A 23710-nucleotide genomic window follows, 5' to 3' on the forward strand; every position below is an offset into this window, starting at 1 on the left:
AATACATTTCTACCTGGTGGTGGCTTTTGTTTGGGCAGAAAACATTTAACACTCCTTCTCATCTCAAAAGTATCTCAGTGAGCTAGTCCAGATGAAACGGTGGTTTGTGTGACTGCAAAATAAGGAGGAGGCAGTGATGTCTACTGAAATAATGCAGTCTGAGTAGGTGGTCTAATCTCTTGTCCTGCCAAATGCATAGGAATGAGATTAGATTCATTCAAATGTGTACTTTAACAGTTTCAATTTCAGATAAGAGTAGCTATTATGGCACAAAAGTTATAAAGCTTCAACATTTTCACTGTCATTTTTATTTGGACACACTCATCAGTTGGTGTCTCTTATGTCAGTGGTTTAAATTGCAATTTGTAGTCACCAAACTATAGTATTTACGTGGTAATGAATGTTTTCATTTTTGTTGCACATTTAAAATTGTCAGTTGTCATGACCTGATTAAAATGATTATGTGTTTTCCATTTACTGGAAAGAGCAATTGATTTGGCAATGCCTGCGACATCAGTCCTTGTCAAGTAGGAGAGTATCATGCTTATAGAGTAGGACAGAATGATGAAAATTGTTGTATTTGGGTGCAATTTTTGGAGTAGTTGGGGGTAGTCATTCCCGTAAAATAGATGTGGTTTATGAGGGGAATGAAGTTATTCAGGGTGTTTTCTGTTGTTGTTGCATTGCCCTTTTTCTGCTCCTTCTCCAATATCCAACACGGTAATTTCTCAGAGGAAGAGATAAGCCGTAAGAGCGACTTCCTCTGCCGCTCCCTTTTCCACATCGGAAACCTGCAGGATGACGAGGGAGTGACTTAGTCAAATCTGATTCACAGATATTTGCTTTTTAATTTATTTAGTGTTGGTGAAGGTGCCGAGCTGTGAGCTTTGGGAACTAAAACACCCTGTGCCTGTAACCAGACCTTGTGCTCCCTTGCACTGCGGGGACTGATGTATTGCAGGACCTATATGGTGAAAAGCCAGGAACTGAGCAGATTTCAGGGCTATGCTGGCAGGAAATTAGCAGTAGCTTAGGGTCTAGTATATTGTGTTGCGGGGGAGGAGGAGGAGGAAATGAAGAAGGATGTTTAAGGTGACCTTTAGATAACAGCCTTGACGAGTTTGCCAGTTTTTGGCAGATTTGGCTGTGCTCTCTCTTAAGGATGGATCCATTCGCTAGTTTACGGGTACAGAATCGCCACCAAATTATGCAGGTGCCTTTCTGTGAATATATTGTTTTAGTTTGACAGCAAACTTAAGGGTTTGGGGAAAAGACAGATTTACACTTGTGTGGTTTTGGAGGTTAACTGTAGATCCTGGTGAGTTTCACTTTCCCATCAATTTAAGCCTATCAAGGCTTTTGTTTGTCAATAAGCAAAGTAAGTCAGGGGAAAAGAACAGGCTTGATTTAATCAGAAGCAAGTACATTGTCCTCAGATTATGCAGGGAAAAGATAAATCAGCTTGGTAATGGAGAAGTCCATTTATGCACATAGGTGTGCTATACCGTGGGAAAATTATATCTCCAGGCACCGAAGCCATCAGTGCTCATTCACCAAATTTAGTTCCGTGTGAAAAAAATTTAAGAGGCTTTCTTGTTCCCAAAACAGTGTGTTTTATTAGAGCAGTTGAAACCGACCCTAATAATTTGAAAACCTTCTTGTTTCAACACAAATGAAACTCTAATGCTGTTGTGTGGACAGTGGCAATGGTGGGTTTCCATCCTTGCCCTCTGCCACTTGGGGTTTCATCTGTTTTCCGAGGGTGGCTGTGCACGGCTGTAGGAGTTTCCGAAGAGAAGTGTCAGAGACAGGAGAGGAGACAGGAGCTGCCCGGGAACCACTGGTAATGTTTTGGGGGAAACTGAAAATGAAGAAACAATGAAGAGCAGAAAAACCTTAAAGGAGAGGTGGCCAAATTTGAGGGCTTTGTTTAAAAGGGACTATATATTTACAGTCAGAGGGGCACTTTAGCAGTGCCCGAGGCACTGCAGCCCTCTTGGCTGGTAAGGTAAGAGCAAAGCGGGTGCCACAGCAGGCTCTGCTGAAGGGAGGTGGGTGTCAGCCCAGGCAGAAGTAAAAGAAGGGGTGAGAAACTTATGTGCTGAGAAAACGTCGCCCTGAGTGACCAAAAGCTGGGCAGAGCTGTACCTGTGGCTTGGTTGAGCTGCAGCTCCATGCTCCTACACCAAGGGAAAGGAGCTTTTACTGTAAAGCCACCCTGTGTTATAATGTTTTAAAACTGGAATCCTTTGTTTGACTGGCCGCCTGTTTGAGTCGTGAATCACTGTTTCTTCTGGTCGTTTGTGAAACAAAACTTAATTTGGCCTGGGCACTGTAGAGATGAAACATGATTGGTGATGCTGTATACATTCACTTCAGATGACTTTATAAATCCCAGATGAAATAATTTTGCTTCGTTCCAGCCAAGGCAGAGCACGGCATGTGCTCTGTAACGAGAGTCAGCCTTGCTGGTTGTTGGATGAGGCCCTGCATAACGCTCATCTGAAAGAATATGATTTCATGAGAGCAGATAAACTGTGGATTTTGAGCTGTTCATTTGCTTAGCTCATTAATTCATTCATTGTTTCTTGTTTATGCTCACAGTGGAGAGTTTTAGAAAGTTCTTCTCTGCAAAAATCCAATTATTGCTAGGTGACGACTTCTCTGATCTCTCATCCTCTCAGAAGAGAGATGTATAATGAGTTCCCAAACTTGAACTGAAACCATATAAATATTTAACCTTAAAAAAGACATTTTTCCTTTTGGCTATTAGCAAACCCAGGTATTCACCGAACTGAATTGAAGATTGAATTTTCAATTACGTAGAAACCCTTCCCTCTCAGCTGTTCTCTCCTTAATGTTTGTCACTTTGATTAAGTGGTTGTCATCGTCTTACAAGGCAGAAAGGATGGGGTTTTTGGTGATCTTACCAATTATTTGAACCATAAAGCCACAATGTTAGAGACACAGGAAATCCAATTATACCTTTTCCTTTCTTTTAAAGCAACCCTTTCTTCTGTCTTTTAATTCCACGTTGTCCATGTTTTAGTTTTCTGTTCGGTGATATAATTACACTTTTGTTACAGAACAGTGTGAAATGTTGAGAGTCCCTAGTTTTCTGTGTCAAATTGAACATGTCCTGAAAAGTTTAATTTTTCGTTCTTTTCTGGGGAGCTCTGGGCTTGAAGTGCAGTGTTTTTAATAGAGGTTACACAAGCGATACGCCAAGACGGCAACGTGCCACCGGTTTTAACAGCATTTCTGTCCTGGTCCTCCACGTTTGGTAGGCAGGCAACAGGCAGAGACCAAGTTCAACAAGTGGGAGAACCGCTGTCAGCTCTTGCCAGGGTCGGCTGCCTGTCGGCCGTAGCCCTGTCTGGGGGAGGTCCTCAGGCACCCCCCCTGCCCCTCTGGCCAAGGCAGGTGCCTGGGATGCTGCGCAGGTTGTGAGCTTGGAGGATGCGAGGAAGTTAGGGAAGGAGTCTCTCCGCTGGGTGGAAGACCCAAAGGGGTGAAAGGGGCGGTAAATGTTTCACGTCAGCAGAATTGAGCACAAAACTTGGGTTGAAAAGCTATTGGCTCTCCAGGCTGTTGCCCACCATCTGCTCTGGAGAACTTCAGTCCTGTGGTGCTGGAAGGGGCAGATGTGGTGGGTGAGTCGCCCCAGGAGGTATGCTGCTGTGAAGGACTCCTTCATCTCCCCGGCTCCTCGGAGAGCAGTGCCATTTTCAGGGAATGGGAGATTGCGTGCTCTTGGGGGAGGCTGTTGGGGTGAAGCCCACCTCTCCCTGCAAGGGAGGGAGAAGTCCTCGATGGGGTGGAAACTCTCTCCTTAGGAGCAAGAAATGACCTCTGCAGAGAAAGAAGCAGCACTGCCAAGTGAGACCACCACAGAGGGATTCCTGGGGGAGCAGCGGGGAGGGACAGGGCCTGGTCCCCTGTGGGAGACCACCTTCGGTGGGGGGAGCTGGTGAGGGAGAAGGCCAGAGGTGGTGCTGAAGGAGCTTCCCTCTGCAGGGATTAGCAGCCGGCTCCCTTCTCCCAGGGCTGTCCTCCCAGGATAACAACGTGGAAAAGCGTGGCATGAAAAGTCTGTGCAACGGAGAGCTGAATCGTTGGGGCTGTGATGACTGCGGTTAATTAAATAGGTGGCTCATCTCTCGACAGCCCCAGACATCTGTCTCCATTCTTCACTTGTTTTTCTGCCGCGCTTCTATTTGCTTGTCCAGAGTCAAAGCCCAGAGGACCCACAGATGGTCACCATTATTTTTGTCACTTGATGCAATTTTTTTTAAAGCTTTTTCGTCGACCTTTTAAAAACAGATGTGTGTATAAAAAAATAAATAAATCTTTTAATAGAGCAGCTCACTAGAGATCTTCTGTGTGGATTTAGATTTAATTTTAGTCTTTAGTTGCTGGGGTTTAATTTTGTCATTTCTTTTAAGCCAAGTCTCTCTTGTAGCAAATTTTTTTTTTGTATTTTTCTTTAAATAAACTTTAAAGAATCTCTTTGCATTCCTAGTCTGGCTTCTTTGGAACCTCACAAATCATTGCATGCCAAAACATTTTCTGTGTTTTGGATCGCATACCTGTTTTTGCATAGGTTTCTTCATGATTGCAGGATGCTAGTGTTGTGTGGGCTGAAAGTGGGCTATGGGCTTTCAAAAATAAAATCTTCAGCAGAAAAGTCCAACATTGTTAATGATTTTTAAGGAAGCCACAGGATTGTAAACAGAACTCTGGACCTGTCACTAGTAACTGCCTGCACAGAGTCAGAATCATAGATAATAGCTGATTATCAAATCAAATTATATGGACTTTTAAACTTCTAAAACAACTGCAGGCAGTTTTGTTTTTTGGTTGGTTTTTTTTTTTTTTTTCACGGTCTCCACATTAACATGGAGTGCCCTTTCCAGATATCTTTTAACATATTTCTTTTTGAGTCATCTCTGGAAATTTTGCCATAAGAAAAGCCAATTTTGGTCTATATTATGCACTTGAAAAATGTTCTCAGAATACACTTCTTAACACAACGTTCTTTTCTTTTGTTACTTTATTTGCAGGTCAAAATTTATCTGTTTCATTCAAATTAGCGTTGTATTAACCATCCTGTAGAAGATGAATATGATGCCGAACAGAAGCAACCTCTCTTCCTTTCAGAATGCTGGATCAGGTAGTCCATTAATAAAAATGAAGTTTGTATGTAAATGTACTGAGATCTTTCAGAATTTGTTATTGATTTTGGTCCTTTAATTCTCCTGACACATGGATAAGATCAGCGCTCTGTTCTCTTTCCATGTCTAACTCCATTTACCAGCCAAAATAAGGCCACAGCTGGATATGCTGCAGACAGCCAACCCTCCCCCATCAGTTTAATGCCTGGCTGGAATAGATACCAGTGACCCCCAGCTAAACAAGTCAGGGAAGGAAGAAAAGGAATGGGGAGGGAAGAAAATAAAAAAAGGAAGAATTTCCTTCTGTGTAGCTCCAGGCAGCAAATACTTTGTTGAACAGAGGAGCCTTGCGTGGCACGATGAAGGTTACTGAGGGAAAGCTGGGGCTGACCTGGATGCAGGATGGGTTCGGGGCACGCTGCGTGCCGGAGCTCCCGGCCTCAGTCCCCATAGCTGCATGCGAAGGCAGTGTCAGCTGGGATGTGTAACGCATCCTGGCATGTTCACGAAATCTCATCCCAAACATTACCCTAAAAATAAACAAAACAAACAAGATCTGGTTTGTGGGAAGCAGCAACGGTTCAGCTAAACATGTGCTGTCGTCCAGTTGGGATTTAACCGTATGATTGCGGGCACTGTGGTGCTGGAACCAAAAACACAGAAGAACTGGCATAAGGTATGGTAGAGAAAAATTGAATCTGAGTGGCTACACGAAGGTATCGTGACCTTTTCTTACTGTACTTGTTTGGATTTGAAATACAATGAACTCCTCTTTACTGTGGTGAACAGGGCTGAAAGTTTCCATGAGCTAACTTCTTTCTTGGCAAAAGCATCCTGTCTTTTTAGGATTAAATATGCCCTACTGGTGTTGCAAGGGAGTAATAAACAATTATTAATGTCCCACTAATGTGTCTGCTAAGCTATTTATATAGGAGCCAGTGGAATTTATTCAAAAACATTTGAACTTCAGCTGTGTTCAAGTTATGATTTGGTCAGTACAATTTTGATATGAGATGAGCTTTCAATTTTAAGAGAGATTTGGAAGAGGGAAGGAGAAGGAGACAAGGATGGAAATTAGGTTCTGTTCCGCAACGGAAGGCTAAGTATACGAGGCAAGACACATTATGCTTTATATCTGTGCTTTTAAATAACTTTTACATCTTGTTCTTCTTCCTTATAACACCACTAATATGATGAATGCTTGATCTTTTCCACATGATTTTGTCTTGTTCTGACAAGAGTTCCATTGAGCGTGAACCATGCTCATCCTTTTGTTCATTTGAACTTTGTCATTGCTGTTGATCAAAAGTTTTGAAAATAGCTAAAAAATGTCAAGTAAAATGTCAAATTATAAGAAACTGCAGTTTCACTGCTCACAGCAGTGATGGTCTGACCGGGAGCTCTGTGAACTTACTGGTTCAAAGGCAACTTACATAGTTGTATCATCATAACAAACGTTAAAATCACAGCAAATAAAATCACAGTCAGCATAAAAATATTGAATTCTCTGTAGTAGTAAACCTGAGGCTTGGTTTTGAAGCTGCAAGTTAATATTTTTGGCCACTACCAGAGTTTGTAATTAACACATGCTTAGCCAGGTCCACTGTGCTCAAGAAGGTGTTTGATTTTTCTTTTAATTCTGTTTTTGTTTGTTTCCTCCCCCATAATGCTGACCTCTTCGGCCTATTCAATTACATTATTAATGATGGTTACATTTGCTCTTAAATTGATGGGTTTGTTCCTTAAGAACTGAGGAGACTGCGTTGTTACACACTTAGACTTACCACAGTTTGCGTAGAGGAAGTCAGTGCAATGGAGGTCTCTTGAATGATGCCCTGGACAGTAAGGAATTCCAGGGTTTTTGCCTTGTTAGCAAGGAAGGACCCAGAAACAAAGACCCGCTCAAAGAATGCATTGCCACCTCCCACTGGATATCTGAACCTAGTGATCCTCAATGAAACTGGATCATATCAGCTCTGCTGGGGGGCAGCAATCCAGGTTTTGTGTCTAGGTTCATATAATTGTCTGAAGTGGTACTTGGAAGAGGATTAAAGTATTGCCTCTGAGGATTTTAAAGGCACTTTACACGTTTGGATGTTAGCTTTTCCTGCCGAGTGACAAGCTGAGATTAGGTTTCTTACGAGGTGGCTGAAGTCACAGGTGAAATGTGACTGAGCCAAGAGTAAATCCCAGGTTTGACCATTCTTTTCAGAACTAACACTCACTGGCACTGCAGGAACTGACACTGAAGAGTGCTTTATTAGTTTGAAGCACAGCCTAGCACATCCAAGGAGCTGCTGAAAAGTGTTAATGGTGCCATTCCTACATCAGCTGAGGTCTAAGTGCAAGCCTGCTGGGGGTCCTGTTTATCTCCTGCAGTGACTGACACTGTCAGGACCTGAGTTCCTGTCTTTGCTTTCGACAAAGTGGGGCTCAGAACTGTAGGTGGGAGCTTGACACATCATTGAACAATAACATCCAGCACAGCAAAGGCTTTTTTGGTCTGTGTCATCTTCCAGAATATAAATTACAATTCTGAACAAGCATTAGCACCTGGGACCTTAAACCCCTGTCAGTGTTTTTAGTGGTCTTGTGTTTTTGTTGTTGTTTAGAATGATATCATGGAGCCTAGCATTATACTTCCTTAAGGCTATCTTTTAACTAAAGTGCTTTTTGCAGATGTAGTTACAGCTTTGTATTTTAAGACCACTGAGCTGAAACACCTTGTAAAAAACGGGCCTCGATTTTGTATTTTTCCATGAAGCTTTGCACAACAATCCACAGCGTAAGCAGAAAGGTGACAAACTCCCACTGAGCTTTGAATTGAGCTCATTCGTATATTGGGGATGCACTAGCTGCACAGGTTAAAAGAAGTGGGGGCCCAGAGCGGTATCTTACGTTCTGTATTCTGAGCCCTGGGAGACCTGTGGTCAGTTCTTTACTCTTGTCTGCTTTGCGTCTTCTCCCTGCACCTCAGTTCCTCAGCTGTGAAACATCAGGACAGTAATGCTTCCTGACCTCATGGACGTCTTAGTGGGCTCAGGATTATAAAGGCTGAGCCACAGGCTCCTGCAGCGGGTAGGACACCGGAGAGTCCAGCCTCTTGCCAACTGTGTTGCTGATCTGTGGTATGAATTTGGTGATGTCCCTCTACCCCTTCCTTTTCAGTCTCCATCTTTTGCAAAAACAGAGATTGGAAAAGTCATGCATGCCCTCCTTTGCTTAATGATCTGAGACACATTTATTACAAGCACAGTAATTATTACAAAAGTGTTCTTTTCAAGTTAATGTGCAGGCATGCACATGCAAGAGGCTACTTACTTGCTAAAAACTTTTTCTTCTTGTTTTCTCTCCCTTACAGATTCCAGTAAGATTATGGCAGAGTATAGCCACACGCAAAACCAGATGGAATTACAAAATGCTAGTTTGGGAAAGGGTTCTGTGGCGAATTCCCTTGAAAATGGTCTCCAGGATATTATGGAAAACCTCAACCCGAAGAAATACTCATCAAGTCTCAAATTTAAAACAAACGGGGACTATGCTGGCTCATATTTAACCCTTTCACAACCTATGCCAGTTAAACCTAATCCTTCCTCCAGTGTTAAAAATACACACTCTGTTACCAAAATTCAAGGAGGCAAGCAGTTCCCCTGTGAAAGCCCATATCTTCCAGACAAAAGCGTCTCTGTAAAGCATTTGGGTTCCATATCGGGCACATCTCCATCCCTCAGCGGGTACAGTTTAGGAAGGACAGACTTTGATATTCATGCCCACAGAGAAAATGAAAAATCCCTTGGACACATGGATAAGTTTCACTACTCAAAGTACAGTCAGAAAAACAAATCGTATGACAACGTCTACTTCCCAGGAATGCTGGAGACGAAGAAGATCTCGGGCTCTCTTCTGACCATGTGGAATGGAAGCTCAGGGAATGAGCTGATGCTTTCACCCGCTAGCAATTCAGGAGCGGCCAGCATGCCTTCTAGCCCAAAACAAGGCAGGAGGATGAATATTGAAGACAGCCTTGCCCTTCACATAAAACCAGTTAAGCACAAGGATGTGATGATGGAGACTCTGGGTTCACGACCTAGAAAATACTCCGGTGGATCTCTAAGTCATATGGGAATGTACAGTCGTTCCCTACCCAGACTTTATAAATCAACGGAAAGCCAGCTGGTGCCATTAAGTTTGCCCCCCAGAAGCTCTCTGGGTAATACTAAAAGGAAAAAACTTGGAGAAAAAGATCTACCTCAGAATACTTTAGATGCTGATAATTACCTGAATTTTTCTTCTTGCAGCTCAGGGGTTTCACCACACGCAAACTTGGTCTCTGGGAATAATCCCTATGCCAGTTCAACTCTTAGTGTTCCTGCAAGCCCTCGAATGGCTAAAAAAATGCTTTTAGCACCTTCTTCCCCATATCTTTCCGATGATTTCGATAGACTTGGACTCTCAGGAACAAGTCCCAGTAGTTCTTTCTCCCCAGTGGATTTTGACAGGTCGTTTTCTGTCCGAAGAAACCTTTCCACCAGTTCCGTGGAACTTGATGACCCAGATCTGGAAAGTTACAGACAGACGCCAAACTCACTGCAGACGTCCATGCGAGAGCGGAAGAACAGCATTAGCTCCATTTCAGGAAGAGAAGACCTCATGGACTACCACAGGAGGCAGAGGGAAGAGCGGCTTCGGGAGCAGGAGATGGAACGGCTGGTAATTTTTTCTCTTCCTTTTAGTTTTTCGTGGCAGTTAGCCTTTGCAAAATGTCCATCCCAGGTCTAACCATCAAGAGGGTACAGCAAAGCGTAAGCTGCCGTGCTTTGAAATTCAGATGTTGCCTGCTTCAGATGCCATGTTCATTATCGCAGCCCATGAAGCTAACGCTTAAATAGTGTGCTGCTGTAACAGCTGGGCTAGACGGTACCATGCAGCCATCCTAAAAAAATGTTGGAACCCATGTAAATTGCATTCAGTCATCCTGTGGGCTCGGTCCGTCTGTGTCTACGTACATAAAACCCACAAATTGCACTGCAGGGATCCAGAACTTTTTGTTTTAGACGATGGTACTGTTTTGTGGTAAGTGGGTAAGAAAAAAAAAAAAAGAGACTCCACTATAAGCTGCTCAGATGCGTGTGCTGCGGAGTCAGGTATACATTGGTGTGGGTTCAACGTCCATCATCAGAGCTTTCTCTGCTTGGTTGTGGGTTTTCCTTCTGAGTATTTTCATTAAAACATGGGCCTTCTTGCTTCTCCCCCTCCCAAAATGGAGTGTAGCAGAGGGGGACAGACTTTCTGTCCTTGTCTCTAGTCAGGGTAAAGCAGTGCATATTGCTTCAGCTTGGGATTAAACTTGGTAGTAAATGTAATTTATGTATTATTGAAACAGCTTTTGGGTAGGAAAACAAAACCGTCTTCAGAACAGATAAAGGTGGTTGAAACAGTGTCTTACTGAAACTGTTTCTTAAAGGAAATTTCGTATTTCTTTGAAAAAAGTTTTCTCAGTGACTGCAAGACTCTCTGACCCTATTAACATGCATTCATGTTGTACTGATTTTATCGTCCACGTGGAAACAGAGGTCATATGATGCACCAATTCGTATTACTGAGCCTTAGTAATACTTAGTAACTCTTAAAAAGGTCTTTACATTTGTGGGCTTTAATTCAAATCTTTACGGATTTGAGCAAAATGCAGGGGGATAGGATACTCTTAAACCTGTCTTGTTTGCGTACAGACAGCGGGTCTGCAGGGGAGGTCACTTCCCGGGCAGGGACGGGGTGAAAAGCTGTGGGGAGGCGAGGTGCGAGGGCAGTGGGGTGCCCATAAGGGCCCACTAGCTCCTGTGCAGGGCCACCACTCCCATCTCAAGCCGCGCCTGTGAGCAGGTCAGCTGAAGGTTTGGACCCCGTTCAGATGTCTGTCCCTCCTGCCTCACCTACGTCCTCCACACAAGTCGGTGAGGACCCTGTTAGGCGGGCAGGAGCCTGCCTGGCCACCCCATACCGCTCAGCACCGTAGCCTGTAAGATACATGCTGTTGGTCTGCAAGATGTGAAGATGTTCCTCTGCCTGCTTAGAGCCGGGGCTGTAGATGGAGGTGCGGGTGTGATGGGGCGGCAGGCACTGCCCCTCTGCCCCCTTGGTGGGCGGCCCCTGCCCTGATTTGCCCCCCGAAACCTCCGCCGGCTCCCATCAAAGCTGCAGCTTCTCAGTGGCAGGGGCCGGGCTCCCCGGGGCGAGGAGAAGTGACTGGGCGGCTTAGGAAATGTTGTTGGGCTTGTGCGTTTAAAAGCGGGGAGTGCTGGCAGAACTGCTGGTGGATTGTTTCCCTCTCTTCTGGCTGCCTTCTCCCTGCCGTTCCTCCGCTCCTCTCAGAAATCTCCTCCCTTCTCCCCAGATCCTGGTGTTTTGTGTGTGCAAAGTGGCGTTTCCTGCCTATCAGAGGGTTTTCCAGACAGACGTGCTGTAAAACCTGAGATAATCAGTCATAAAAGACAACGTAATAAAGTGTATTTGTATTTCAAAGAGAACCGCTTATCTTTTTTTTTTTTTTTTATGGTGAGGGATGGAAGATATGGGGTTGTTTCAATATTCAGTAATGGTAAAACGTTTTATATTTGGGTGTAATGACTACTTCCCCCACTGTCCCCCCATTTCTTTTCTTACGGACAGGACAATACTTCCTTCAAGTCTTGATTCTTTAAAAAGAGAATTTGCCTACTGTTTTTCCAAGCATGTTAAAGTTTTTGAAAAAATAACAGTGTTTTGTGTGTCACGTGTGATTTGAACCTGAAGGAACTTCCTCCTGCTTGAGTTCATCTTCTGTTCAGCATCCTGCTCGGTATTTTTTTTCTCCGTGTTAGAGCTGTCTGGTGGAAGAGTTGAATCTCAGGAGAGTGCCTCCTTCTGAGGGTTTGAGAGTTTGAAAAATGCCATAAATAGGGTTTTAGAGCTCCAAGAAGAAGGAATATATTTTAAAATAATAATAATAATAATCTACACATCAGCTCTTTGTACATTAGGGCCTGTCCTATTCTGTTTTTGTTTTATTTTTGTCCTTCTGTGTGGATCTACCCATGAGTCTGTCCAAACAGGGTCTTTATAGATCCAGCCTGAGCTTCCAAAGAGCAGTTTGTCTGACCTTGTGTACCTTGAGATGCACAAAGGTTAGAGATGGAGGTCTGCTCAGGTCTCTCTTTTTCTGGGGGCGTGAGGCAAGGTGTGAATAAAAAAACCCAACAAAACAAGCACCCATGGATAGCAAAACTGTGTGCTTTGGCTTTTCAGTGCTGAGTAAAAGTTCAGATTAAGTAGCTGGTCAGTAAATGGCAGGGAAACATAGTCTCCTTTTGCACAGTATTAGACTATTACATACTGTGGTAGCAAGGTAGGCAGAAGGAAAGCGTAGGACTGCTTGGAGAACTTCATCAGGAACATGAGCCTCCTTTTTAGAGGGTTAGACTGCTCTGTGGCCTGGATACAAACTGGAGAGCATCTTTCGTCGCACCAGCGCTGCCCCTGTAACTATCCTGCTGGCACAGAGAGGTTCTGGGGTGTTGTATTTGATAGCTGCTATTCACTTCTGGATTATTTTATTTTTTTTAGTAAAATCTCTGCACACATTGTAAGCTGACCTAGGATCTGCCCTTGGTCTCTTCTATTTACTTTCACTTGTTTTCTTTTTCTTTTCCATATAAATTATTCTGAGTTTTACTTGTGCTTAGTTTGCTTTTTAAGTGACAGAGGCTCCTCTGAAAGTTTGCATTTTGAGCTGCTGCCATGGCCTGCCCATGAAGCCAAATGATCTGCTGTCACTGCTTAAAAAAATAAACAGAGAATTAAAAAAATGGTACAAATGGCAAAAATACACATTGCAGGTTCTTTGTTTCAGAATGATTTAAACGTCTGAGTTTTAATTTGTCCCCATGCACCAAACAGAAAAGACACATATGTACTTGTGTAGGATTTGGTGTTTCTCCCTCTCCCTTTCTTTTGATTTGCCTTCTGTGGCTGGGTTCCCCCAAACTAGCTGAAGACCGGTGCCGCTTCTATTTTGCCAGCCCGTTCCTCTGTGACTTGGGGAGCGGGAGGAACCGGAGTGCCCGTAGCTGCCATCCCTGCGGCGTTACTGCTGAGTGCTGGGGACCGGTGGGCGGTGGGAGCAGGTGGGACTGCGCGAGGTTGCTCCTGGGGCTCGCACAGGCAGCGGGGCTGGTGGTGGGTCACGCTTTGCTTCTCCTTCCTTTCCAGCCCAGCTGACCAGACATCGCATCTTGGCGTAGGGAAGTTTTCTACAAGCTTTGCACAAGTCCAAGTCGGAGTTAGCTATTGCTGAAGCTAGCCTGGGAGCCTTATAAACAAGGAAAAAAAAATATCGCTGTGATCTAAGAATATTCAAAGAGATTCAGTTAGCTATTGAATTTTTTATTTTATTTTTTTTAAAGAGGAAATCTCACTCTTTTTTTTTCCTATCTGAGATAAAAGCCCAACTGTGGCAGCTGCTGAAACTGAAAGGCAGTCTTTCTCTTCAGCCCGTGGGGAAGTCGAGGGTGGAACAGTGCAGGCAACGTAGTCAGATAGATATTAAGGCCATCTGTTTTGTTTGATACCAGCTCATTTGAACAGCACTGAACTTGATTTTTCCACTGCTGGTTTTTAGGCAGTACAATGTATTTCCTCTAGATGGTGGTAGGTACTTAAAAATTGCATGTGCAGTATCTACGTACTATCTTCCATAGTCCCACTGTCCATATGCATCTGTAAACATATGCTTGTTAATGAAGTTTTACTAGATGCAGGAATTGGCCAGGGAGAGATTTCAGTTTATAATACCAATGCCCAAACGAGCAGTAATAAAATTCAAGGAGCTTGTTTCAGAGTCCATTATTTCACAGTCAGAAAAGCATTGAATTTCATTGAGTTTATTCAGCAAGTAGGAAAAAATACAGAGTATCTTTGTGCCTGGTTTGCATTGATGCATTACAGGTTAGTAAGATGTGCCCATGTGAGGGGAAAATGAAATGTAAATATTTGGGAATTTTCAAGGTGGTGCTGCTTTAAAATTATGGTTAATAGAGCTTCTGCAAATCTGCCATACAGCTTGGAAAAACCTCATATGTATGTTTTATAAATTTATATTGGCACTGTGTCTTTTTATAGACCCTTTAAACATAAAGTACCCAAGCTGTATGTAAAAGTGTAAGTGACTTTCCTCTACAGGAACCCCAGCCAAGTAGACAAAGGCTAGATCAAGGTAATTTTTCCTACCACTAGTATTTGAAAGTCTCGGTAGTGTTACAGAATAGCTACTTAACATCAATTTAGTTTAATAAATGAACAAGTGCCATATAGTAGGATAAAAAAACCCCACAGAATAGAATTAATACTGATGAGAGAGTAAATTTTCAGGATCGTTCAGTTTTAGTTGTGTTCCGAAACATTTCTGTGGGATCTGTAATAATCCAAAGTGTGGATTACATATACTTAATTTTTGCAGCTGTAAGTTTTATGCAAATGAACAATATGAGCCAGGAAAAAATCAATTTCAGGAGACCCAGTCTCATTTACAGGACTTAAGTACTGCCGTGGAGCTCTAGTCTTCAGGCTCCTGCCCTCCTCGGTGTGATTTGAAAAAGAGCACCTGCATAGGTACCGTAGGGGCAAAAGGGCACTGGGCCGAACAAAACATGGTGCTTTGCTGACGACCCGGGCTTGCGCTTCTGGGTGCTGCGAGGTGATAATTCGCAAGCGCACGCTGTTATTTTGGAAGCCGACGGCATTTCCTCAGGAGCTGAATTACGTGCCTGCGGATACGGGAGCGAATTCCCCAGAAAGTCTTCTGCTCGGTTCCTCCCTGGAGGCTGGCTCTGCTCCATGCTGCTCGTCTCTCTTCTGCTTTTGCCGCTCCGTTCCTTCTGTGCCCGCACCGGGAAGGTAAGGACGAGGCATGCCAGCCTGGTCCCCGCGCCTGGTCCTCTCCTCTGAGCCGAGGTGGTTTTTGGAGGCTGTCATGGAGGTGCCTCTGCTGTGGCAGGCTGCCCGCACATCGCCTCCGAGAGACGCACGTGAGATACGGGCGCTTTCTCCAAATTCTGTGCTGCTAGTGGTAACCTCAGAGCCAAAGGACTAACCATAGCAAAACAAGGACTGCAAATGAGAACATAAATGTGGCTGGAGTGAAAAACTGGTGCGAACTGGGGGGGGAAGGACAGTTGGCGAGCTGTTCTCAGCCTCAGTTAAAGTCTAGCTCTGAAATGAGCTTTTCGGTATCCGACAGGTGTGAAATCACCATCTCCTTAGAAATGCAGGAAGGAAAGAGAAACCCTTCTCCTGCCTCTCGCCCGTGGGATACTGGATGTATTTGTAAGAAAGAAAGTTTGGGGAGTTTCTGCTGCTCTCTTCCCTGGTGCTCTCTGCCTCTTCCCCCCGGCCCCCATCCTTTTGGACAAGCTGCTGCTCCAACCTTTTGCTGTGAAGCTGGTTGTTTGCCTGCCCATAAGGTTTTTTTAAAGAGCAACAGGGAAAAAGTGCTGTTCTTTGGTAGCTGAAAACAGCAACAGCCTCTTCTTCAGGCACAGGGAGCCCGGGCTGCACGGACTAGCAATATTTCTCATTAGCTTTGGTTGCAAAGGATAGACTGCACATGTATTTTTAATGAAATCTGGGGTTATCCAGTTGCTAATGGCACTTATCTAAAAAGCTTTCTGCTTGCCACAGCTGATCAACCAAGTCTTGCCTTGCTATCTAGGTATACCATCACCTCTACACATTTGTAAAAATCATATACGTGACGGACAGCAGATGAACAAATCCAGGAATCACTGACATGGTTGCTGTTAAAAAAGTGGCAGATATTTATCTCTGCTATTTCAGAATACTTTTCTTTACAGTGTCCCAGGGATGTTTCTTAATGTCATTATAAGTCAATAACAGAGGAGGTTATTATCCCCTTATCCCACCCTTCTCCTTCAGCAGTTAAATTTGCCACCATCCATAGGTGGTGTGTGGCTTTGCAAAGCCAGGAGTGGTGAAACTGCTCAGGCAGAAAGCACACATGAGACCTTTGTACCCCTATTCGTAGCAGGTAAGAGATCTGCTGAAAATACATGGAGATATTTTAGTGTGTTAGAAAGGACGTTTTATGGGGAAATACACCAAAGGGCTTATGAGGCTTGATTTGACCCCCCTCCCTCCCACCAGAGCCAATTTTAAATGTGTTTCTTTCCTTTGACGTACCTTTTTTGCCCTCTGCTGTGTTCTGCATCACAAATAACTTACGTGGTGTTTCTTGCAAAATCATTGACCAGATTTTCCATGTGCTACTGCTTTTGCACTTTTCATTGCAGGGGTGCTTTCCTAGCTTGCTGCTTGACTCAGAAATTTGTGCTGGAAACAGTTAAATGCAGGTGTGCCGGAGCTGGAATGAGTTGGCCGAGATGAAATGATGAGAATAGAGCGTATAAAATAACCACAGAGCTTCCTGTCTGTAAGCCTCTCGGCACATGTCAAAATAGAAGTGAGAGATATCGGTATTTCTGTAACGTGCCTGAAAGTTCATCAGGAATTTTTTTGAAGACTGGCAGAGGTTTTCCTGCAATTTTTAAACTTTCCTGAGCATCTGAGACTTGGGGAAAAAAGAATCCCCTTCATTTTTTTATTTTTTTTTTTTCCTGACTGCTCAGGAAAGGGCAGGTGTGCAGTGAGAGCCCCTCACCTGAGCGTTTGGGCTGGGATGAACAGCAGCTGTGCTTTGAAATTTACCATTTTCTATCATTGAAAGGATGGAGGCTCGGCACGGGGTAACCCGATAATACCCTGTTGTTGCAGGGAAGGATGGGACTTCATGTCCTGATGCCGTGCTTCCCATCCATAACCATTGCGACGACCGTATGAGAGGGCCAGGCCCGGTGCCGTCACAACAGGGAGAGCTGCATAATTAGCGACGATCCCAGCCAGCATTTGCACAGCGCTTTAGGAATTGGGTTGCGTGGCCAAAAGGCTGAGTAAGAGGGAGGACAGCAGCGTTGGAGGGGTGAGGGAGCAGGCTTAGGGTCTGGCAGCGGTTGCTTGGAGGGAACGAGGCTTTGGGGAGTTATAATTACGGCGATCATTTGGGGTCGAAGGATGTCTTGCAGAATCCGCTGGACCCATTTCGTGGAAAATACAAGCTAGCAATTGCTGCCCCGCAGGCTCCGTTATTTCAGCAGCTCGTCCCTGCTGATGCCATCACAGGAGGCTTCAGAGGAAACCTGCAGTGGGAACCTGGGAATAACCTACCCGAAGGCAAAATTTCTGTCTCGCGGTGCTCTCTTGGTTGGGTGGTGCTTGGGATTGGATGGGTTCAGATGGGTTCTCCAGCCCAGAAATCCAGCTCTTAACGGCGGGTGGTGCGGGGAGATGTCAACATGTCGTGCGTACAACTGGGTGATCTCTTGGTAGCAGTAAGAAAGCTGGGTGCTTGTAAACCAGTGTTAAATTTTCTTAAAACTCCAGCGGCTTACTGCCGGGAAAGGGCAGGCAATGTGTGGCCCGAACTGCTTTGCTTGATCCTTGTTGTCACTTGTGGTTGGGCATAGGGAACGTTGGGACTGTCAGAAATAGCTGCTTTGCAAATCCTGTTTGCAAATGTAATGCCAGGTAGAGCTTGGAAAGTCAATATGTTTGCAGTGGTTCCTGGAGAAAGAGGCTGAGGATTTGGGGTTTTTTCAGCTTTCTTTTTAAATACTATTAAAAATAAGAAGCATTTCCTAGAAATCAGAAATGAGATCATTAGTGCAGGTATTAATGCCAAGCATGGAACTCTCACAGTGGTCTTTTTTCCAGCAGAATTTTCAATAGGCTTATGGTAAGCAATTTTCTATTTACATTATTTTTCTTCTTTAGCAACAGAAATGTGAAATTACATAAAAGCATTACCTCTTAAAAATGAAAATGTAAAAAAAAAATTCATCCGAAATAGAAGTTACAGGAAGCTGTGCATACAGTAAAATAAAACAAATATAGCTTACTGATACTTTTTATAAAGTATCATAACATCTAGAAATCCTTTGGGAATTAAATGTCTATTGCAACTTGAAGCACATCAGGTCAAACTGGCACAGATATTCAGATTCTCAAGTTTGAAATGGTAGTATGAATCCACAGGGAATTGGAGTTAACTGGTAAATAAAGATTTCCCCCACTTCTGTGCATTTGGCATCTGTTGTATTTTAGATGTGATGCCTCATTTCTCTGTTAATGCTCCTAAAACCGTGTGTTTTTCCCAAAAAAGGGAATCAAAGTTAACAAAACAGAAAATCCCAAAAAGTCAGGAATGAGTGAGTTCATGGGAAGTCTGTGCAATATTTTACAACTTGGTAGGAGTATAGCATAAATGTAAAGTGGAACAATTAGTGATTTATACAGTGACCTCACTGGACATGTGTACATGTAAATGGGGGTACAGTTACAACCTGAATAAACACTATTAATATTAAAATTTTTCTACATTGGAAAGATAAATAAGTGTTAGGAGAGCTTATTTAAGTAGCTATTAATTTCTGTAAAATGTACTTTTAACTTTTTAAGTTCTTCTTCCATGTTACCTTTGATTCTTCATCTTGCACTGTATTTATGTATATCTGTTTATTACCTCTAAGTACTAGGGACGTACATGAAACTGGAGGACTTTCGTCCTTCACTCAAAAAAAAAAAAAAACCACAAAAACCAAACCCCCCAAAACCCAGCAAATTTTTGTTAACTTCATTTTTACTTTAGCTCACATGTGACGCTTAGTGCTATTATCTTTTTTTAAACTAGGAACGACAGCGGCTGGAGACAATCCTCAATCTATGTGCAGAGTACTCCAAATCCGACAGCGACCCCGCTGCAGCTACCACAGTTGCTGATGTTCAAAAAATTAACAAGGAACTCGAAAAGCTTCAGCTCTCCGACGAGGATTCGGTGTTCGAAGACTCCCAGATGAATCTGGAAACGAGGTTCAGAAGCCACTTGAAATCATCTGCCAGCGATTCGGATTTCTCGGAGCTGAGCAGCCACAGTCGCAGCACCGCTGCTTTCCTTTCCCCGAGAGGGCTGAGAGCCGACGAGCACTTCAACGAAAGCGCAAAGCCTCCACCTTTCGCTGCTCCAGGCTTCCTGAAGGATGCCACCGAATCGTCCTACCTAAGCATCACACCAAAGGTAACGCTGTGTTGGAGGAAAGAGTACAGTCCAGGTTCCACTGCTTGAAATCCTCCTCTAGCAGTCAGCTGTCCTGAGAGGGGCCATGGTTACGATGGCTCAGGTGGGAGAATTAATCTCAGAGCTAATGCAACTTAGCAGCCAGCAAATGATTATTTCATTTTCTGTGGAAGCTGTTGGTATGGGATGTTGAGGTTTTTTCAGAGGGATATACAGTTCAGAAAGAGTTTTAAGATTTTTTAGGATTTGCTTAGACGAGTACATCTACTTAAATAAGGAAGTTTTCAGGAACCCTGCTTGACGCCGTGCTGGGATGTAGGAGGGAAGAGAAGCTCTGCTGTCTTCTCCCACCCTGGGGCACCTGTCTTCTATAAGAGGAGGGTGTTTTCTTGTGGGCAAACCAGAACGGTCGCACAGCAGGTGAAGAGGAGTTGCCTGAGCCGAATTTACTGTCCTGTCTCCTTTCCCAGGGTTGGACCTGAGCCACTTGTCAAATCAGCTGTTGCCTCTGATGGGGCGCGCGGTGGCAGCCGGCCTCCTGCCGCTCGAACCCAACTCCTGCCTTTAAATAAGCTGCAGCTCCTTTCCTGTGTAACTTCACGCTGCTGTTCTGTTACCGAAGGGGAATTGTCCTTTACAAAACCGAGCTCACAGCATTCCTAACGGTTTCCTGTAGCTAAGGCAGCAGCAGCCTCCTCTGGGCTGGGGCAAGAGCCTTTTGTCATCTTGGGTCAGTGCCTAGGATTTGGTGTGCCAGACCAGCAGCGCAGCAAGTCCTGGTGACAGGCAGCATGTTAAATTACTATATTCAATAGTTAGAATCAAGAGCATAATAAGACCAAGCAAAACCGTAAAAGCAGGTTTCTGTTTAAGAAGTTCACACTTTCAAAATACTTTGTGTCTCTCTTTTTTTACTGCTGTTTACACGCTGTATGAGCTTACACGTTTATATGCCTAACAGAAATTGTGTTTAACCTCTGCTTAACTTCAACACTTTTATTGACTATAAAGATGTTAAGTATGTGGAGAAGAAGAGAGAGGTGTGACAGAAAAGCATTTTATCTTATAAAGAGGTATCTCTCTGGAAGTCTATCGACTGAGTCTTTTGGTATGAAATTATGTTGAACAGGGACGTGCTATTATGGCTTTACTCGGTCTTTTCGTGTTGAAAAGGTAGTAAGACATTTCATTTACAAGTTACTGTGGTCTTCCATTTCTTTCCCCGTTTGTTGCTTTCTTTGTGCAAGTCAGAGATTCTATTTTGAACCCTCATTAGGAAGTTGAAATCGAAGATGTTATGTCAGCATTATCCAAACAGGATACCGGACAAAAAGAGGCTTTCCTGCTAGGATTACTAATGCTAATCAAGGAATACCATTCATTCATTCATCATAAAGGGCGTTCTGCTAAGCCCTGAGAAAAGCGGTAACAAGCAACTGTGTTAATGAAACACAGCTCATTGTTTTAAAATATCGAGATCAGATTTGTCCAGGATAAAATGCCCGCTCTCAGAATAGCCATTCAGTAGCTGAGCCGAGCCTCTTTTGAGCGAGGCTGTGTGGTCCCGTGGTTAAGGCAGCCCGCTGCTAATTGTGACTGGCGACAATGAGCGAGCAGCCTTACCAGGGTAATTGGATCGCAAGCCCCTGGGGTCAGATGAACATGAAGAATACATTTGAAACTCAATACTCTTTGATCTAGCCTTTGCTGGTATAAGATCACGGGTATTTTCTTAATAATGTTGTTTAATTCTTGGCACAGCTATCTAGTAAGTAAATGGCAATGAAAAGAGCATCGCTAAGGGTACTGCTCAGTGCTAACTGGGGAGACAGAACCGACTTTTGTCCTTATTTTACAGAAGCTGCCCATCTTAATGGCTGGTTGCAAAAATATCCTATCCTATCTCCTGGCTTTTATTATGTGAACAGCTGAAATGTACCCAAAAAGCATCTTCACATCTCTGTGTTATGTTTATAAGGGAAAAATTGGATTTTTCAAACCTAAATAGCACAGCATGTAAAGTATTCTCAAAGGTTAGGTTTTAATAATTCCTGTAGCATGAATAGTATTTACTGTTAAGTATAGTATTTACTTCCAATGCCTGGAAGTAAAGTATCATGTTTGTTTCTCTTGTACACCTTCTAAATATAGAAACAGCAATACAGTAGATATGAAATATGTAATGGGTGCAAAACCAGCAGTACAGTACTTGTTTAAAATGAACACAATATGAAAGGGGGAAGGAAAGACAGTGGTTAACTCTTCTTCTAATGAACCTCTTGTAATGTGCAACTGCAGATACCAGAATGCACAAGTGATGAGCAAAGAGGGCAGGAGCTTGGTCGACTGGAGGAGGAGCGCATAGTAATACTAAATAACTTGGAAGAACTTGAGCAGAAGATCAAAGATTTAAATGACCAGATGGATGAATCCTCGAGAGAGGTACGAAATATGTTTCGGTTTTAAATGTCTGGCTTGTTAGGTATGTCTACATAGCACAAGTCTGATGGCTTCAGCAAGTACATAGGGAACTCATGGATGTATGCAGCCTTCATATTCTGTACTTTTTCACCAGAATTAGGCACAGAATCACGGACCTGGCAGTTTCCTACTATGAAGGTTATTTTTCCCCAGCAGGGAGATGGATGTGATGCTCGGATTAGCCTTTCCCAGCTGTAACCATTATACTCCTAAGTGGAATTAGAACAATCTTGCTTGTAGAATGGTCAGTCAGTTGATCTAAATACCTTGTGTCGTTTGGGATTTTTATGGTGGTATCTCCTGTGACCGTTTAAAGAGAAAGGAAGTGAGACAACTTCCTTTCAAACCTCCTGGGCTTTACAGTGGCAAGGGTATGTTGGCACCCTCTTGACTTCTGGAATCTCACAGTTGCAGGCTAAGCTGGCCAGGCATTTGGGTTGTGCTTGCTCCAATTATCAGCGACAGGAAAGAAACAGCTGTTCCAGAAGGGTTTCCTACGGAGCCTGAGCACAGAGGGTCGGTACTGTATCATAACAGGAGGAAGCACAGAGGAGAAGTGTTAGAAAAGAAAAAGTTTTGGAAAAAAGAATCTTCAAGCTAAAGTTGGTTTGGACTTTATTTTGCAGTATTTTATGGTCCAGTTTTGCTTTTTCTCAGATTTGTGATCTGTTTTTTTTTTTTAGCTTTCTTTTGTGGGAGGAAAACTTAATTTATTTTTTCTTATTTTATTTTTAAAATGTCTCTGTTGTGAATAATCACCAATTCACTCCCCTTCCCCCAGAAAGTAACGTGTATCAAGATTTCTTCTTAATCTGGACTGCTTCTGAAAAATGTTTTGTGTTCCTAGTTGGATATGGAATGTGCCCTTTTGGATGGGGAACAGAAATCTGAAACAACAGAGCTGCTGAAAGAGAAGGAAATATTGGATCATCTAAACAGAAAAATAGCTGAGCTGGAGAGAAATGTTATTGGTGAAAAGACAAAGGTAATTGAGTTATCTTAGCTAGCTATGTTCTCTGTTCCCCTTGATCTTCAAAACACGTTTATACGATTAACATATTGATGGATGTTATTTTATTAGGTACTGTCTATAAGTAAATTGACTTGATAACTATGGAAGAACAAAATAGTTGTCTCACCCTCATCTCCCTGTAACAGTCTTGTTTCCCAAGGTATGCTTGACAAAGCAAATATAGTACGCTTAAGTAAAGACCTGACCTACTGTGAAGATATTTTTGATTAATAAAAAGTCCATATAGGGCTTGGATTTGGGTTATGTGTTGTTTAAAAGAACGGTATTAATTGAACTGTTCCACTGTCCTCCATTGTAGGTTATATATTTTGAAGTTCAAGAAAATTGAGTTAATCATTTATCAGCAAAGAAATAGAATGAAAGAAGGCTGCGGTTTCAGAAGATAGCTTTATCTAATATTGTATAGAACAATACATATGACATCTGTCAAGTATGTAGTTAAAAGCAATTATGTTGGTTTGTTTTGTTTGCTAACTGACAATTCTAGTACTGTAGAACATTCTCTCTGGGATTAAGTCAAAGGAATTAATTAGTTCTCCTATATGGTCAGATACTTAATTGCTCTGAAATACGTAGCAAATATATATATGAGCATATCTTTGCAAAATAGGATAGCGCTATAATAAGGTTTTAAGTACAGAAATGGAAAGGGCCGGCCAGATGAAGCTGTTCCCCTCAAAGGTGGGAGCGCTGGTTCCCTCCAGCAGGCTCTCTGCTGGCCTCTCCGAGCGGGCAGCTCCCTTCTCCACAGGGGATGTGCCACGGCCAAGAATATCTCAAGGTCAGGAAGTTTTTCCAGGGCTTCCAGCCAGTAATGTTTCCTTTTTAAATTTCATCCTCTACCTC

The 23710-nt window shown here is 43.3% G+C and overlaps 1 protein-coding gene across 1 annotated transcript in view; it reads left to right on the forward strand.

Moving 5' to 3' along the window:
• Nucleotides 1–5062: 5062 nt before the first annotated feature.
• Nucleotides 5063–23710, forward strand: part of PHLDB2 (pleckstrin homology-like domain, family B, member 2) — a 60392-nt gene continuing 41744 nt past the window's right edge. Inside the window, exons 1-5 of the mRNA XM_009888492.1 lie at nucleotides 5063–5173; nucleotides 8536–9884; nucleotides 18967–19350; nucleotides 21649–21792; nucleotides 22679–22816. Coding sequence (XP_009886794.1) covers nucleotides 5119–5173; nucleotides 8536–9884; nucleotides 18967–19350; nucleotides 21649–21792; nucleotides 22679–22816 — 2070 coding nt within the window. The 5' untranslated portion in view covers nucleotides 5063–5118. The remainder of the gene's footprint in view (nucleotides 5174–8535; nucleotides 9885–18966; nucleotides 19351–21648; nucleotides 21793–22678; nucleotides 22817–23710) is intronic.

This window comes from Charadrius vociferus, unplaced genomic scaffold, assembly GCF_000708025.1.
Source record: "Charadrius vociferus isolate BGI_N301 unplaced genomic scaffold, ASM70802v2 scaffold487, whole genome shotgun sequence".
Taxonomy (NCBI): domain Eukaryota; kingdom Metazoa; phylum Chordata; class Aves; order Charadriiformes; family Charadriidae; genus Charadrius; species Charadrius vociferus.